Genomic DNA, 19413 nt, shown 5'->3' on the forward strand with positions numbered 1-19413 from the left:
GCTTGATGACTATTGCCTTAAAGAATGTTTCAAATACCTTGTTAAATTTAGTTCGGTCAGACTTCCCTAGTACACCTGCCAATACAGGGAACACAGGTTTAGTCCCTGCTCCGGGAAGATTCCACGGGCCGCGGGGTGACTAAGCCCATGTACTGCAACTATTGAGCCTGCATTCTGGGCCTACGTGCCACAACTGCTGAAGCCCGCCTGCCCGGAGCCCATGCTCGGCAACAAGAGAAACCACTGCAATGAGAAGCCCGTGCACTGCAGCTAGAGAAAGCCCAGCAACAAAGACCCAGCCTAACCAGAAACATCCCAAAGAAAGGCAATGCCAAAGAATGCTCAAACTACCGCACAACTGCACTCATCTCACACGCTAGCAAAGTAATGCTCAAAATTCTCCAAGCCAGGCTTCAACAATACCTGAACCATGAACTTCCAGATGTTCAAGCTGGTTTTAGAAAAGGCAGAGGAACCAGCAGTCAAATTGCCAACATCCGCTGGGTCATCAAAAAAGCAAGAGAGTTCCAGAAAAACATCTATTTCTGCTTTATTGACTGTGCTAAAGCCTTTGACTGTGTGGATCACCACAAACTGTGGAAAATTCTGAAAGAGATGGGAATACCAGACCACCTAACCTGCCTCCTGAGAAATCTGTATGCAGGTCAAGATGAAACAGTTAGAACTGGACATGGAACAACAGACTGGTTCCAAATAGCAAAAGGAGTACGTCAAGGCTATATATTGTCATCTTGCTTATTTAACTTATATGCAGAGTACATCATGAGAAACATTGGGCTGGATGAAGCACAAGCTGGAATCAATATTGCCGGGAGAAATACCAATAACTTCAGAAATGCAGATATCACCACCCGTATGGCAGAAAGCGAAGAACTAAAGAGCCTCTTGATGAAAGTGAAAGAGGAGAGTGAAAAAGCTGGCTTAAAGTTCAACCTTCAGAAAACTAAGATCATGGCATCCAGTCCCATCACTTTATGGCAAATAGAGGGGGAAACAATGGAAACAGTGACAGACTTTATTTTGGGGGACTCCAAAATCACTGCAGATGATGACTGCAGCCATAAAATTAAAAGACGCCTACTCCTTGGAAGAAAAGTTATGACCAACCTAGAGAGCATATTAAAAAGCAGAGACATTACTTTACCAACAGAGGTCCGTCTAGTCAAGGCTATGGTTTTTCCAGTAGTCATGTATGGATGTGAGAGTTGGACTATAAAGAAAGCTGAGCACCGAAGAATTGATGCTTTTGAACTGTGGTGTTGGAGAAGACTCTTGAGAGTCTCTTGGACTGCAAAGAGATCCAACCAGTCCATCCTAAAGGAAATCAGTCCTGAATATTCATTGGAAGGACTGATGTTGAAGCTGAAACTCCAATACTTTGGCCACCTGATGCGAAGAACTGACTCATTGGAAAAGACCCTGATGCTGGGAAAGATTGAAGGCAGGAGGAGAAGGGGACAACAGAGGATGAAGTGGTTGGATAGCATCACCGACTCAATGGACATGAGTTTGCGTAAACTCCGGGAGTTGGTGATGGACAGGGAGGCCTGGCGTGCTGCAGTCCATGGGGTTGCAAAGAGTCAGACACAACTGACTGACTGAACTGAAATGAACCAAAAATAAATAAATTTTTTAAAAGATATTTCGTTATTATTTAATCATTTAAAAAATTTAGTCCCCCTCCACTTCCCCGATCCCATGGACTATACTAAGTCCATGGAATTCTCCAGGCCAGAATACTGGAGTGGTAGCCTTTCTCTTCTCCAGGGGATCATCCCAACCCAGGGATCGAATCTAGGTCTTCCGCATTGCCAGCGGATTCTTTACCAGCTGAGCCACAAAGGAAGCCCTCTTTCTTTTAGAACATACGTATCAATTATGTGCGATTTTTAGAAAGGTCTAATTTTTATCAAAGAGTAAATATAGGGCCGCAGTGACCTATCAGATAGAACCTAGGAGCTTTTGTTGAGAACTCTCTATGCTGCCCAAGTCATAGTCCTATCCTTGATACCAGTCTTGCCGGGTGTTGGAGGCTTGGGAAACCATCAGGACACAGTTCCAGCCTTCATGCTGCTCCACGCTGGACAGACGATAGATGTAGAGACAATCTAGGTTGTTAGAGGGACAGCTGAAGGAAGTAAAAGCAATGATGTCCGGAGGAGGTAGTTTCTGAGCAGAGACTTAAAGCCTGAACTTCATGTGGTGGATGAAGCCCTGCATTTGGGGTCATGCCCAGACTCTAGGCATGGCACAGCCTTTTCTTTTGTGAATCCAGCAGTCACTGAAGGACTGTCCATCCCTGTGTTGGGAAGGCACTTGGGTATAAATCCTAATGCCACTGCACTGATGAAAAGATTGGTCTGGTAAAAGACAACGCAAGTGATGTAGTGGTTGCTTCATTCATTCATTCAACAAGCATTTATTGAGTACCTATATGAGTACCTATTCTGTGTTAGGTGCTAGTCTAGATATTTGGGAGGCATCATCAGTGTACAGAAAGACTAAGACCCCTTGGCCTCAAAAGCCCTTCATTTTCATAGGGGAAATCCAACTGTGAGCAATGAATGTGGTAAATAAGTAAATTACATAGAAAGCTAGAAGGTGAAGGGGCGATGGAACGATGAGCAAGGGTGAGCAGGGCAAGGGGAGTCGGGTGTGCTGGGCTTCGGAGCCCACCGAGGTCGGAGGCTGGTGTCTGAGCCAGTTTGTTATGAAAACCTCTCTGAGCAAAGAGGGTCTGGATGAACTGATGATTGCGGGAATGTGAGCTTTTCCAACCTCCATACGGACCGCTTGGTGATGTCCATCCAAATTACAGATGCACCCACTGTTGGATGCAGTGATTATTCGGACTAATCCCACAGATAGACTCACACCCATGCAAAATGACGGATGTACAAAAATATTCACCAGAGCAATGTGAGAACAGCACAAACCTGGAAACAAATCAATGGCCCATGTGCTCAAGTAGTTCAATATATATGTTACAGCCATGCTAGGGCACACCAGAAGACAAAATTATGATCTGATATAAAACACTTTCCAGGATGTGTTGCTAGGAGAAATATAAGGTGCGAAATGGTGTGTATAGAGCATTGTCATTTATAGAAAAGAAGTGACTCTAATGTGTATGCAGGGACTTTCTCTGAAAGGATGTATGGAAAGCTGGTAGATGCAGTGATTGTCTCTGGAGAGGGGCAGTGGGTGCCTGGGAGGTGGGGGAGGGCGACTTTTCCTTCTGTTGCTCTTTGTGTACTTTGGGAATTTTAAATCATGTGAATATAACCTAATAAAAAATTCTTTTCAATTACAATAAAATGGACAGCTGGTGTTGATACCCCACCCAGATCCCTTTATTGTCCAGCACAGCTGGACAATATTGTCCCCCATCTGCTGGGAAAGTATTAGTTGCTCAGTTGTGTCCGACTCTTTGTGACCCCATGGACTGTAGCCCACCAGGCTCCTCTGTCCATGGAATTCTCCAGACAAGAATACTGGAGTGGGTTGCCTTTCCCCTTCTCCAAGGGATCTTCCTGACCCAGGGTTTGAACCCCGGTCTCCTGCATTGCAGACGGATTCTTTCCCGTCTGAGCCACCAAGGATAGCACAGGCCGAAAATGGCTCACCGCTGGCACAGTTCTCTGCAGAAATGTCCTGGGCCAAACGGGGGCCACCGTTCTCAGGTCATGGCTCCCTTTTGTCCCTTAAGCCACGGCCAACGAACTGACGCGCATGGGCTACAGAAGCCCCACCCCTGGCTTCATGCAGAGACAGCTCTGAGGTACCATCCCTGCCCCCGAGCAAGCTTGTGGTGGGATAAGGCTACAGCAAGCCTCCCACTGGGGCCCCCTCCTTGGTTCGCTTCTTCCCCTACCCTATTCTGATCCCTCCCTCCCTTACAGGTTATTCCTAAAGCGCACTTCTCAAAGATCACATACCTTTGAATCCTCGTCTCAGGCTCTGCTTCTAGAGAACCCGATCGCAGACGCTTGTCTCAAGTGAAGGGAACTGGAATGGAGCCAACAGCTTTGCACTTTCTGGTGCAGCATCCCCTGGAGGGAGGTTTACCGTTGTCTCCCCTTTTGACAGGCACCTCCAGAGTTTAGTCTCCAGCTCAAGATCACACATCTTGAGAAAGGGGAGCCAGAGGCTCCAGAACCCCCGCTTCTCCAGCTACGCCTGCTCCCTCTTGCAGACAGATTTTCCCAAGCCCAGCCCTGGCAGCTTCTCAAAACACAGGGTTGTAGTTCCTGTAGCTGGTTTCTACCACAGTCCTCAATGCCTGTGGTCAGGGACGGCCTGAAGAGCAAGGGTAAGGGGACAGAGCCCCTTGGGATGGTAATACCTGGAGGATGGGTCGAGGGCAGGCTGTCCTGATCCCAGGGCTCTGAAGATCTTGGCCTCCCTCCAGCATGTGGAATTCCAGCTCTAGCTGAGTGCCTGATGTCATTTTGAACAGGAGAAATATTTGCATACTTCCAGAGATGGGGAGCTCAGTATCTGACAAAGCAGTCTGTCACATCTATGGACAAGGTGTAAAGGGCAGAAAGGTATTCCTCTCTGTATCCTGAGTGTGATGAACCCAAGCCATGAAGGTCATGGAATAAGGACGCTTCCTTCTACCCTAGAGAGAGCTCTGCTGAAATGGAGACTGGGCATCTTGGGTTCAGTCTTTGCTCCTCCAGCTTCCAGTCTTTTCCCCTCAGTACTATAGTCCCCTGACCTCCTTGGGCTTCTCCTGGGCCCCTCCGGAGAACATTTTCATCAGAGCTGCCTCTCTGTTTCTCTGTTCCAGTTTGATGGTGAGAGTGCCTACGTGGGGATGAGTGACGGAAACCCAGAGCTCCTATCAACCAGCCAGGTGGGTGCCCAGCCTCCCTTGGGCTGCTGGAGCTGAGCTGCTCTCAGGGTGGGTTGGCAGGGGTGCAGAGCTGGAGGCATAGCCCCCTACTGTCCTCTCTCAGAATGATCAAGGATATAAATTGATTGTAACATCTAATTGTTAGGGCCTTGGCTGGTGGTCCAGTGGTTAAGACTCTGCACTTCTGATGCAGGGTGCATGGGTTCAGTCCCTGGTTGGGGAGCTAAGATCCCAGGTGCCTTGTGTGCAGCAAAAAATTTTAAAAAATTAAAAAAACAAAAAAAATCTAATTGTTAAGAAGCTTGTCTAAATCATAAATGTCATTATTCTTCTACTGGTAACTTTCCAAATTAGACTATAATTGTTTAACAGAAAAAAAAAGCCTTTATAAGCTTTTTTGAACCAAGTCTATAAACTTCTGAATTTTTTTAGAAAGCAATGTCGATTGAGTTTTCCTTCAAATGGACAAACTGGGACTGTAGTGTTTCCTGTAAATCAACTACCTGGCTACTCTTGACATCATTGAAAACTTGATAAAACTCGAAATGTGTTGTCTGCGCTCTCCACACACAGAGGGGAGATTTTCAGCAGCACCAAATATACATGTCACATGGCCCTGGTGGCCCTGCCTCTTACCACAGCACAGCACCCATGGGGACAGGCGCTGGTGTCTAGGCGCTCACACCCATACGTCAGCATTCAGGGTTCTCCTGCCCACCTGGAGTTGTCTCATGCTCTGGGGAGGGTTGTGGACGTGGAGGAAAGGGAGGAGAGTGGAAGCTTCCTGTGCAGTTTTTCTTGGTGGGGACGGGAGCTGAGTCATCCCAGGGAAGACCAGCCCTGGCCCCAGTCCAGCCCCCTGTGAGTCCCAGACACCAGTTGGACAGATTTTCCACTACTAGCCTGGTCTCTGAAAATTAAGGTCTCTCTCAGCCAGGAGCATCCTCACTCTAGACTCAGATGCCACAGAGGGTCCTCACTGAAGTCTGGGACCCCAAGGAGGGTCCCTGCAAAGATCCTGGAAGATGCTCCCCAATGGTGCCTCCTGGGTGGCAGCAGCTCGGGGTGCTGGATAGAGGGCGAAGGGGTTTCATAGCCATTGACAGACTTGATGGATCTGGGAGACAAGCCTGTCCCTGGAGTTGCTGTGGCCTCTCTGGCTGTGTAATCGTGGCAGTCATGGCAGTTGGGTGGCTGGGATCACATTTTCCAGTTGGAGAAACAGAAGCCTATTAATTCACAAATATTTATGTGCCCTGCTACGTGAGACGTCCTATTGGGGACACAGATGAGAAAGACATGGGCTTGTGGCTCTTGGGGAACACTACTGACAAGAAAAGAGACTACGTCTCAGCGTGGCGTGGAAACTCTGTTACAGGGCACTGGAGCCCACACCCACCCCGACCCCCACCCCACCCCCTGGCAACTGCAGCAAGGCGCCTGTGGGCCCACATGCCATCCCCTTCTCTGGTCTGTGACCATGTGAGCACCTGAGGGGCTGCTGAAAAGCTGCCTTTATATTGCACTGACAAGCTGCAAGAGCTGCTGGGTAAGACTCCAATTCTGGAAATGCCTATTTTGGAAGAAATCACAGAAGTCATTTAATTGTCCACAAGCCACTAGGAAATGTGGTTGGTTCAAAAACCAGAGCTTACTCCTGAACCTCTTATCTGAGTCCTTTCACAGTGTTTCGATTTGTTGTTGCTCAGTCGTGTCCGACTGTTTGCGACCCCATGGACTGCAGCACGCGAGGCCTCCCTGTCCTTCACCATTTCCTGGAGCTTACTCAAACTCCTGTCCATTGAGTCGGTGATGCCATCCAACCATCTCGTCCTTTGTTGTCCCCTTCTCCTCCTGCCTTCAGTCCTTCCCAGCATCAGCATCTTTTCTAATGAGTCCACTCTTCGCATCAGGTGGCCAAAACTTTGGATTGCCAACATCCTGACTCAGAACTGTGTTACACAGGAGTCTGCTCTGGCTCGGTCCCTAGTGGAGAGGGTTGGTACTGCACTTCCGCCGGGAAAGGCAAGTGAACCTCAGGAGTTCTATGTCTGCTCTAGGCTTGGGCAGAGGGGCACAGCCCCTCGAGGGGGAGCTGCAGGACAAACAAATATGGTTATTTCAACTGGGCTTTCACGACAGCTTTGAGAAGTGTCATGAAAAAATAAGATGTTATCATTAACCACATTTCATAGAACAGGCGACTGAGGCTCTGGGATGTTGACTGACTCCGCCAGGGAGCGGTAGAGAGGGAATGTGAATCTGCACGGCTGGGACTCAGAGCTTCGCGTTACCTTATTGTGTTCGTGGAGAGCTCCGTTCCCACCTCAAGGCTATTGTCAACTTGCTTCGGCCTAAGTGTCACTTCCTTAGAGCACTCTATGTGAGCCCTGAATCCAAGTAGGTCCCTTCTCCATAATTGCCTCTCGTGGTACCACGTCCTTTTAGTTCACAGCGTTTGTTACTGTGGTTTTTGCTTATTTGTGTAATGACTCGTTTAGCATCTGATTTCCACCCTAGACTGTGACTTCCCTGAGAGAAGGATCTGGTCTCCCTTATTCTTTGTTGTGCCTTCCTGATGGGCCATACTGGCTGCCACAAAGGAGGCATTCAGGAAACATTTATGTGATGAATGCATTCCTTAACAGTGGAACAATGTGGTTGGACCCCCTAAGGGTCCTTCCTGGTCTCACGCACTGTCGCTCAGAGAGTCTCCCTAACTTAGAACTTTATAAAGGAGACATCAGGATTCCCAGAGTCCATATGGTGGCATAAGCTAACCCTGGCCTGAGCAGACTTAGCAATTACAGTCTAGACTTCTTAAAGTGTATCAGTTAGCTTTTGCTACATAACTTACACACCCCACCCCCCAAACTTAGTGGCTTAAAACACAAATATTCATCTAATTCATGATTCTATGGCTTGGAAGTTTGGTTGAGTTCAGCTGGGTGACTCTTCTGGTCATGGCTAGGATCATTTAAGTGCAACTGTCAGCAGCCAGGTAGGCTGTCGGCTAATTGTTATGGGTGACTCCCTTCTACTTCAGATGGTCTCTCCTGCTCCAGCAGGCTAGACCAAATTTGTTTACCTGGTGGGAGAAGGGTTCCCAGAGCAGCAAGAGCCAAAGCTGCAAGACCTCTTGAAGTCTGGCATATGACTTCTTCTAGCACATACTGTTGATCAAAGCAAGTCACAGGGTCAGTCTAGAGTCAAGGAATGAGAAAATAGACTCTGTTGATGGGAAGCACTGCAAAGTAATATGGTCTTTTAACAAACTGTCACATATGGGAAACATGTGGGATGTAGTACATGCTAATTTTACTTAAAAATAAGACCTGCAGCTCAGTGGTTTGGTAGGGTTCCACTGACCTCTAGTTCTTTTTGTTTATTGAAGTATAGTTTATTTATGTTGTTGTGTTAGTTTCAGGTGTATAGAAAAGTGATTTGGTTATTTTATACATACATACACACATATATATGTATATATATTCTTTTTCAGATTCTTTTCCATGATAATTTATTACTAGCTATTGAATATAGTTCCCTGTATTATACAGTAGGTCCTTGTTGTTTATCTGTTTTATATATAGTAGTGTGTATCTGCTAACCCCAAACTCCTAATTTATCCCTCATTCCCTTTTCCCCTTTGGTAACCTTAAATGTGCTTTCTATGTCTGTGAGACTATTTCTGTTTTATAAATAAGTTCATTTGTGTCATTTTTTTATATTCCACATATAAGTAATATCATATGGTATTGTCTTTGTCTGGCTTACTTCATTATAGAGTGATATTCTCTAGGTCCATCCATGACAATGCAAGTGGCAATATTTCATTCTTTTTTATCACTGCATAGTATTCATTATATATATATATATGCATATATATATAGATACATATATACACACCACATCTTCTTTATCTATTCATCTGTTGAATAGATGAAGGACATCTATTGAATAGGACAAGGCCTCTAATTCTTAATGGCAAAAGTTCTGTGTCTTTCCTTCCAGTCTTTTCCCTGGAATGCTTGCTTGAAACCACACATGCACATTTGTACATGAGAACCAGCCATGGTGTGTGGTCTTATCAACCGTAGGAATTGTATCGTCCCGGTTATCAAGGGATGGACATAAACATGTGGGCAAGCAAAGGCCTCATAGCTAATAGAGGATTCAGAGGATAAACACTTGAAATGGCATGAAATGCATTTTATAAATATGTTATAATAATTGTATTTATATGTGTAAAATAAATTGTTTTTACATTGTATTATTATAAATACAACTGTATTTTATAAATACAGTTAAATACACGCAACATCTATTTACCAAATGTTTATTGGGCACTTATTATGTGCAAAAGCTCTACGTGTAAGACGTTTCCTTCCAGAAAGTCCAATTTCATCATGTTAAAAACCTTGCTCTTTAAGGTAACCTTCTCCTGAAACATGGTATTCCTTATCTCTGTAGCTGAGAAAGAGGTTCCTAGAGGATGTATGTTAGCCAACTGTGTCCCCTCGTAAAACCTTTCAAACTGGTTCTCATAGCTTGACGTTTCTTTTGTAAATGCATGCTTCATTGTTTGCTTTTTTGCAAGTCTACAAAATTCCTGCATAGCAGCCTTAGTTTCCATATATTATCCCTTTTCTTCCCTTCCTTGAGGACCTTGAGTTTCTTTGCTACCAGACTTTACTGGGTGGTCTGAGCCTGAGATGCAGTAGTCAGACATAATTTCTGGCCCATCAGTAGCTTCTAGGGGTGGCAGGCCTGGTAGAGATCAGCTCTTCCCCATCCTGAGAGGATACCCCATTGAAGAGTTACAGGGATTGATCGTTCCTGGTCAAGTGACCCAGAAAGAGTTGCCCCCTTCCTGCCTGGGATGAGAGTGAGGAGGAAAAGAACTGGGCTTGGGTTTTAGCAGACCTGAATTCAGATTTCCATATACCAGATTTCCAGATTACCAAAAATTCCAGATTTCCCATATGCCAGCCAAATGCCCTTATTAATTTATGTCAGCTTTCTGTCCAGTGGGAGAAATAATGCCTGCCTCCTAAGACAGCAGTTCCCGTCGGTTTGGGCACAGTTTCCTGAAAGACAGTTTTTTCACAGATAGTGTGGTGGTGGTGGGGGAGGGGTGGGCAGTAGGGTTTGAGATGATTCAAGAACATTACATTTATTGTGCACTTTATTCTTATTATGATTACATCAACTCCACCTCAGATCATCAGGTTGGGGACCTCTGTCCTAAGATGTTTTGAGAACTAAATGAGGTGTGTGATGTGGATTGTACTGGTACCTCCCCCGAGGATTCCCTTCACCTGCCCAAGACATCCATTGCCCAGGTGTTGTGAGTTGGCTTTTACCTGTCCACAGCTGCCCCTTCCCTAGAGAATTCTCTGCCAAACAGGGACCATGAATCAGGAAGGGGAATGGGAGATGGTCTAGAGGGCCATGCCCCTTGTCCCTAGAGGGACCAACTGGGCCACTCCCCATGGAGTTCTGGGCAACTCCAGCTGAGACGGCATCCTGCCTCAGCTCCATCCTCTCCGCCCTGTCCTGCTTCCCTCCTTCCCCTTCACTAGAGTCGCTTCTCAGTAAGTCACTCTCATGGGAATCCCCATCTCAGTGCCACTTCAAGAGAACCTAACCTAAGAGAGGATGTAAAGTACCAGTGTTCAAAAAAAACTAGCTGTGTCTTCTTCTTATTGTTTTTATTACTGTAAATAATGCTTCGGTCACAGGAGGTGAGCCTCTGGTCACTTCTTGTGCTCATTTACGGCTCTGTGCCTCTGTGTGCAGGGTTTCCTCTGATGGGAATCCCCTGGCCACTCTCACCCAGCAAATACCTGTTTGTTCTTTCAGGGCCATTGGAAGTGTCACCTCCTCATTACAGCCTCCCTGGCTGTGGGTAGAGTTTTCCAGTCTTGTGCCTGTAAATACCACTTTTTAACTGAAGTATAGTTGATTTATAATGTGTTACTTTTCATTGTGCAGCAAAGTGGTTTGGCTATATACGTACATATATGTTTTTTCATATTCTTTTCCATTATGGTTTATTACTGCCTATTGAATATAGTTGCCTGTGCTGTCCAGTATGTCCTTGTTGTTTATTTTATATATAATAGTTTGTATCTGCTAGTCCCAGACTCCTAATTTATCCCTCCCTCACCCCAGTTCCACTTCGGTAACCATGTCTGTGAGTCTGTTTCTGCTTTGTAAGTAAGTTCATTTGTATCATATTTTAGATTGCACATATGAATGATAGCATACAGTATTTGTCTTTCTCTTTCTGACTTAGTATGATCATCTCTAGGTCCATCCATGTTAGTGCAAACGGCATTATTTCATTCTTTTTTATTGCTGGGTACATACATGCCACATCTTCTTTATCCATTCATCTGTCGATGGACGTATCGGTTGCTTCTTGGCTATTGTGAACAGTGCTGCTGTGAACATTGGGGTGCATGTATCTTTTCAAATTAGAGTTTTCTCCAAATATATACCCAGGAGTGGGATTGCTGGATCATATGGCAATTCTATTTTAGTTTTTTTAAGGAACCTCCATACTGTTTTTTGTAGCAGCTGTGCCAATTTACATTCCTACCAACAGTATAAGAGCATTCCTTTTTTTCTCCACACCCTCTCCAGCACTTGTTATTTGTAGATGTTTCGATGATAGCCATTCTGACCAGTGTAAGGTGATACCTCACTGTAGTTTTGATTTGTATTTCTCTAATAGAGATACTGAGCATCTTTTTTATGTGCATATTGGCTATCTACAAACAGCAGTTCTGCTAAATATTTCAGACTTTGTTTTAAGAATTATTGAAAGAGTTGTGTATATGTTTGTGTGTGTGTGTTAGAGAGAGAGAAAACTGGCACATGACTACTTCCAGCGTATTTTACTAGTCAAAGCAAGTTACTAGACTTTGTTAGTGAGAGACAGAGAGAGACCGAGATTGAATGATGTGATCAGATTCACAGAGGGCTTAAAAATTCTCAATGGCAAGACTGGATACAGGAATACCAAATGGGCGAGTGTGGTAATAGTCGAAGTGAAGGATGATGTGTTGTCCTAGACTGTGTAGAGGCAGAGGAGATGGGAAGAAGTGGATGGATCGGAAATGTGTTTTTGGAAATAAAGTCAGAGGGTCTTGATGATGATGAATGCAGAGGGAGAGAGAGATAAAGAAGTAAAGGATGACTCTTAGGCTTCTGTGGTGAGTCTGTTTTCCGGCACAATGGCACAGTTTTCTAAGTTGGAAATCGTCTGGGGAGATGCAAGTTTGATAAGGCCAGAATTGGATGTGTTACATTGGAGATGTCTATCCAAGTAAAGATGTCCAAGTACGTAGATGCTTATACAAGTCTGAAGCTCACAGTGGAAATGAATTTGAAAGTCTTTTGCCCAGGGTATTAAAACCTTGAGAGGATGAAATTTACGGAGGGAGAAGGGAGTGAGAAGACCAGAGGGCAAATGATTCTCGAAGTGTTGAGGTCTAACATTTGAAAGCAAAATAGAGGAGAAGACACTGTGAGATAGGTTGAAAACCAGTGGCTGGAGAAGTAGGGACCGTGGAGTCTTAGAAGCCAAGGTCAGGGTTCAAAGAAGGAAGGAGGAGATCTGGGGAAAGGTGCTGTTGGGCCCAGCCACTTCCCCATCAAAAGATAAACTTTAAATAAATTAAAATTTTAAATGTACTCAAGAAAACCATAAAGGCACTAGAAAAAAGTCTTTACAGTACCCATTACAACTTTGGAGTAGGAAAGGTGTTTCCGTGACTCAGTCTTAAAAGAAAAGGCATCAAAAGGTTGACCATAAATTAAAATGAAGCACAACTTTGACATGACCAAAACACCATGAGTCAAGTCAAAAGACAAACAAAAAACTGGGCAAGAATGTTTTCAACTTATGATATAGTGAAAGGACTGATTTCCCTTCATATATAAAGAGTTCCTAGAAATCAATTCAAAACCCAATGAGCAATAGTTTACAGATAAATAAATATAAACAGATATTAAATATATGAAAAATGCTAAAAATACTGCATGAGAGGAACAAAACTAACATTTTCACCTATTAGATTGGCAAAAATCCAGAGATTTGATAACAAACTCTGCTGGAGCCCATGGGGAGAAAGAGGCACTTTTATACCTTACTGAAAGGAGAGTAAATTGGTATAACCCTTATGGAAGGCAAATTGGCAGCATCTTTCAAAATTAAAAATGCATCAACCTTTAGCCTAGGAATTCACTTTTTGGAAATATATCCTACAGATGTATCTGCATACATGAGAAATGATGTATTCAAGCTTATTCATTTTTGCACTGTTTATAATGGCAATAAATTGGAAAAAAAATCAAAAGTTCAGTAATATGGGACTATTTGCAGAAATTATGTACATCTAGCAAGTGGAGTACTGTGTGGTTGTAGAGACAGAATGAGGAAACAGAAGTGATAGAATTCTTTAGACACATTACTTACTGAAAAAAGCAATGAACAGTAAGTATAGTATATTACCATTTATGCTGAAAGTGTAGTAAGAATGTATGTTTCTGTGTGTTTGTATAACTCTGGAAGGATATATAAAAGTGAAAGTGTTAATCACTCAGTCGTGTTTGACTCTTTGCAACCCCATGGAATGTAGCTCGCCAGGCTCCTCTGTCCATAGAATTCTCCAGGCAAGAGTGGGTAGCCATTCCCTTCTCCAGGGGATCTACCCAACCCAGGAATTGAACCTGGGTCTCCTACATTGCACACGATTCTTTACAGTCTGAGCCACCAGGGAAGAATATATAGAAACTAGTAAAAGTGACTTTGTACCTTGTATGTGTGTGTTATCGTTATTGGGTAGACAAGGTAGACAAGGATAACGAAGAGAGTTTTCACTGTACCTTTTTACATTTTGGGGGTTTTCAACCATGATGACTTATTATCACTTCAAAAAGTTAAATAAATTTAAACAAGAAGAAGCAGAAGGTCCATGCTTCTGAAGGGTTGGTTGGGGAGGGAGTTGAGATTCATTTGATGGTTTTAGCAAAGAGAAAGTCACCCTGGACCTCAGAAGGACCAGCTCTGATGTGTAGGGGATGTCCTACCCGTTCCCAGGGTGGATGGAGGAGGGAGTATGAGGTGAGGACATAAATGGTAAGTCTAGATAGTGTATGAGAAGTCTAGTGGGGAAGGCAAGAGCAAGGACCATAGCTCAAACGAGATGAGGACTCCTTAGAAGGGGTTGTTTTTTTACGACAAGAGACTCTTTAGAATTCATCTCAATAGAAGGCATCTAGGAGGAAGGGTAATGCTGAGAGCTCAGGACAGGGGGGAGTTAATCGATGGCTTAAGGTTTTGGAGAGGGTGGGGGGCGTGGGTACCGTTCCCCCACTGCCCAGAGGTGGAAGCTCTGGCCTTTCAGCCAGAAGGCGGACTGAGGAGCAAAGGAGTGTTGCTTTACAGATAGGATGGCTGGGAGCAGAGGGCGTCTGTACCAGTAAGCAGCTATTCTCAGAGAGATTGTGGGTGGGTCACCTGCCCAGAGGGCACTGGAGGTTGGAGAGGGTGGGGAAGGTCTGCGATATCTGTGGTGGGTTATGGACGACTGGTGGCTCAGACGGTAAAGCGTCTGCCTACAATGCGGGAGACCCGGGTTCAATCCCTGGGTTGGGAAGATCTCCTGGAGAAGGAAATGGCAACCCACTCCAGTATTCTTGCCTGGAAAATCCCATGGACGGAGGAACCTGGTAGGCTACATACAGTCCATGGGGGTTGCAAAGAGTCAGACATGACTGAGCGACTTCACTTTCACTTTCATGGAAGACTGAGTTCTTGGTTCAGGTGCTATCGGGGCAGATATTAATAGAGTGAAGCCAGGGCAAGGATTTTCCAAGCAGATGTACCAGAAGGACATCCAAGCTTTGTTGCCCAAAAGAGGGTCTGAAATGAAGGACTTGGAAGTCCAAGTTGGGAAAGGAGAGAAGAGAGGGCACCCTAGGCTCAGAGAGCCCCTGGGGGAGTAGCTGGACACTAGGACATCTACATCACAGAGTGGGACATGAATGGTGATTCGAAGCTGAGCAGCCGTGGGCGTCGATGGAGGCTCTCCTCTCTGGGGAGAGGGCATTGACAGAGTGGAGAAGGCATCCCTGGGGGTGAGGAGCTGGCAGCCCAGCATCATCAGCATGATGGCTGAGCTGGAGGGACTTGAGGTGATGCTGGGGCGTGATGGATGGGAAGCCAGAGCCAAAGGCTGGGGAAAAGGGACACGCTGGAGAGGCATGAATCTGAATAGGCTGGGGTGGGATTTGTAGGGGAGGCAGACAGTGGTCTGCCTGGGACCTTGGACAAAGAGAAGGATGTCAACCCCATCCCCAGGGATGCCTGGTCTGTTTTTCTTACCACCTGGATCAAGCATCGACCTCCACTAGGTCGATGGTCTAACCTGGAGGCCAGAAAATAGGTTGCTGGTTAGGGTCAGATCTGCAGTCCCCAGGCACTGTCCCTGTCTTGAAGGTTCAGCCTCCTTCCAGCAGGGGGCAGTGAAGGGTGCCTGGAATGGGGAAAAAGCCGGGAGACTGGGTTTTCGGTTCTGCTCTGCCCTGTTCCCCTCACCTTGCACTGGTATCTCTCTGAGCCTCAGTTGGCTCATGTGAGTAATGAAGGAAGATGGTCTCTTGGCTTTTCCCAGCCCTACATAGTGCTGCTGCTGGTGATAGTAATGAACATTTACCAGGCACTTCCTTGGGCTCAGGTTCGGGGGCTCCGTGTTCCCCACGTCTCTCAGGTAGGTAAGGCTGCTCTCCCGTTTTACAGAGGAAGACACTACAGCCATAGTCTTTTTGAAGCAAACAAAAGTACTTCCAGCAAATGTACCAGGAGACAGAAGACCTCTTGCCACTATTGAAATCTAAGAGTCTAGGCTTAGTAACTCCGGCCCCTGAGTCTGTCTACATTGTAAAGGGCAAAGATGACATGACTTTTATTGCTTTAATTAAAACCGGGGTGAAGAGCTCCCGATTCATATGAAAATGAAATTGTGTCCTGCCTGCTGTTGGTGCAGAGAAGGGAACGGCAGCGATTACTGCTAAGATTACAAACAATCAAAGAGAAAAGGCCTTTTGCAAGCATTTCCTATTAAAGCCACAAACATCACACTTTAAAAATAATTATGGTTGGGTTATCGGAACATGATTCATGAATTCTGAATAAATATGAGGGGCCTTAAAGGAAACTGTTTCAAGACTAGAGATTGTGTTCAAATCTGATGAAATTTAATATCACTTCACAGCTGGAGAAGAAAATGCATGAAAGGGGGGAAAAAAAAACACACAAGCTATGTATATGGAGAGAATTGAGTATATGTCAGGCTGAACTAATGAACACTCCCTCATGTGTCCTACACATGTGCTCGGAAAAATCGACCAACCTCTCTTGTTTTCATTGAGAGAAAACTGCTGAGAAAGAGTCGGTGCTTACACCTCACCAGTCTTAATTATGTATTGCAAGAGCTAATCTATATCTATATATATATATACAGATATATTTGTTTTCAAGCTCTAGCCTCCTGGCTGTTAAAAGTTTAAATAGTTGAGGGCACAGGCATGGGAGGCATTAGGGCATGGATTTGTGGGCAGAATTTGGGGCTTCCCTGGTGGCTCAGACGGTAAAGAGTCTGCCTGCAATGCAGGAGACCCGGATACGATCCCTGGGTCGGGAAGGTCCCCTGAAGAAGAGAATGGCTACCCATGCCAATATTTCTTGCCTGGAGAATTCCATGGACAGAGGAGCCTGGCGGGCTACAGTCCATGGAGTCTTGGAGTCAAACACAACAGAGAAACGAACACTTGTGGGGCAGGGGTTGGGGAGGACCTTACTTACTGCACTTACTGTGCCTCCCCCATAATCCTGATATTTTTTGGACAATGAAGTGAATGTTTACAGCATGTAGTTTTGTTTCCTTCCAACTATTATGAGAGAAATTGAATCCCAGGAAACGTTCACTCTCTCTAAAAGGGATGGAAACAATGAAGATGGTGCAGGAAGTTTATGGGTTGGGGGAGGGAACACGCATTGCACTGGAAACGTAATTTCAAGGGTTTTATTGAAAACAACACCCCTTGCCCACTCCCAGCCACCTGGAGCTCAACATCTTCTGTAGGGCCTGAGTCTTTTCTGGGGAGGATGGGAGAATCCCTGATTTCATACACTTGTTCACTGTTACAGTGCAAGCTCACCCAGGGATTAGCAAGTTGAAATGGGCCAGATGTGGGACCTTTCCAGAGTAGTGCTGGGTCCTTGGCTGCTGGAGGTTCCGGAGCCTGGCTGGGGCCCTTTTCAGCCTCTTTCACTGTGTGCCCTTGGGTGGTTTATGTGCTCTCTCTGAGCCCTGGTTTTTGCATCTGTGAATGGGGGCTGATTGGATGTCTCTGAGGGTTATGTCTTTAGATGAGTTGGCATCTTCCACCCCCTGCCTGAACCCTAGAAGGGACAGTGGTCTTTTCAACTAACCAGAGACTGGCCTCCCCCAGCTGGCTAAAGTCGCCCCCAGGCTGAAGGGGCCCCCGTGATGGAGTCTGATGACTCTGAATGAGGTTCTAGCCCACCATGGGCAACCATAAAGAGATGCTGTTGGTCAGATGAGTTATAAAAGTAATGACAGGGGAAGACAGACTGAGCCGGGCTCAAGTTCTAGTCTTGACATTTCATGACTGGGCAACCATAGATAAGTCAACCAACTTTTCTGAGCCTCAATATTGTCTTTAGAGGTTCTTCAAAGTGATATGGGGGGAAGTAAACAAGATGCATTTATACCCAAAGTTCTTATTACAGTGCTCGGTACGTGGCAGGGTTACAATAGCATGAGGTGCTATGTCTTACAGATGAAGAAATTGATTTTCAGCAAGGTGAAACAACTTGCCAAAGTCATCCACCCAGGATGTGGTGGGCACAGGAGATAAAAACAGCATCAGAAATATCAGCAAAGAGGAGGCCAGTCAGTTATTTTATCTAATGCCAATCAAATTATATGAAGGGTTGAAACTGAAAAGATGATATTGGAACTGTCTTGCTTTTAAAATGTACCAATAAATGCCTCCCCCATCACAAAAATAGAAGATGCCTCCTGATAATTGCCAGTCGGCTAAAGATGTGTGACCCCTCCCCTACCCCTTCCATTTGACCACGCCCCAGTCTGCTGCCCCAGGCTGGGTTTGCCAAGCCTCCTCTCATTATCATTAAAAAGCCTTCATGTGGTCCAGGCAGCCAGTGTCTCTGTCTCTCTTATAGTCAAAGCCTGAGACTCTGATGGGAAACAAAGGCCTGGGTGTGACATGGTTGCCCCTGCCAGCCCCTGGGAAAGTGTGGAGTGCCATGGACTCAGGGAGTCAGGTTAGAGTAAGAGGCAGATCTGTGCTCCCTGGGACTCCTACCTCTGTTTCGTTCTTCCGTGTGACCTTGACCAAATTACTAACCTCTCTTGTCTTAACTTTCTGGTTCTGTAAAATGAGGCCAGTATTATTACTGGCCTTACTTCCCTGATGACTCAGCAGGTAAAGAATCTGCCTGCAGGAGACACAGGAGATAGGGATTCAGTCCCTGGGTTGGGAAGATCCCCTGGAGGAGGAAAATGGCAATCCACTTGAGTATTCTTGTCTGGAGAATCCCATGGACAGAGGAGCCTGGCAGGCTACAGTCTAAAGGGTCGCAAAGAGTTGGACATGACTGAGCTACTTAGCGGCAGCAAGCAGCATTACCTACCCTGCAGGCTAAAAAAACTAGAAGCGGGTGTAGCTTAGTTAAGTAGTTCAGTTGAGTTAGACTGGTTAAGTGGGGGTGTACATTAGTTAAGAGGACCGATTAAATGGGTCTAGGATACCCTACTTGGCCAGTGCTGAATATGTTTTTGTTTTTGTTGTTGTTAGAATGTGCCATGTAGAGAAGTGAAATAGTGAAGGAGCTAGGTAAATGTTTGGAGCTAGGCTCCAGTTTTTGGTGAAAAAAAAAAAAATTTTTTTTTTTTTTCACATAGGGCCAGGGTGGCATGAATTAGATGAGGCTTGTGTTTCAGGTAAACAGGAATCCAGCCCAGATACCCTCAAGCCAGGCCAGCACCAGCGCCTTGTGGATGCACCTGTTGGCTTGGTGTCAGAGTCTGAACAACTGCCCAGGGACGTGGAGCAAGATGGTGGCTCTCAGGAGCCTGGGGAGCTGGGGTGCACAGCCTGGAGGGGAGGGTGTGCCTGGCCGGTGAAGGTTGGGGAGATAGTCCGTAGTAATGAGTGTTTCCTTTGGAGAGGGAGATGGAGGAGCGCCTGTGAAAGCCTTCTTTGCATTGTGAGGTGGCCTGACCTGATCAAAGGCCCCTCAAGAAAACCTTAAAGTTTCCTGTAACAGCTCAAGGCCTTTCAAGTCACTCTGTGCTCCTTTGGGTTATTTCCTGTGCTGGGATGGCCCTCTAGAGTGGCGGGTTGTGGCTGGAGATCGTGTCTGTGTGATACATGAACATGGAGCATTGATGGTTTTACACTTGCTGCCA

At 45.6% G+C, this 19413-nt stretch overlaps 1 protein-coding gene across 9 annotated transcripts in view; it reads left to right on the forward strand.

Annotated features, from left to right (window-relative positions):
• Positions 1-19413, forward strand: part of TOX2 (TOX high mobility group box family member 2) — a 150448-nt gene that overhangs the window by 55012 nt on the left and 76023 nt on the right. For 8 of the 9 annotated variants that reach the window (XM_043884582.1, XM_043884580.1, XM_043884585.1 and 5 more), the window contains exon 2: positions 4817-4882. The exons of the other annotated variant lie outside the window; for it this stretch is intronic. In XM_043884582.1, coding sequence (XP_043740517.1) covers positions 4817-4882 — 66 coding nt within the window. The remainder of the gene's footprint in view (positions 1-4816; positions 4883-19413) is intronic. 9 annotated transcript variants of the gene reach the window in all.

Source organism: Cervus elaphus, chromosome 23 (assembly GCF_910594005.1).
Source record: "Cervus elaphus chromosome 23, mCerEla1.1, whole genome shotgun sequence".
NCBI classification, from domain to species: Eukaryota; Metazoa; Chordata; class Mammalia; order Artiodactyla; family Cervidae; genus Cervus; species Cervus elaphus.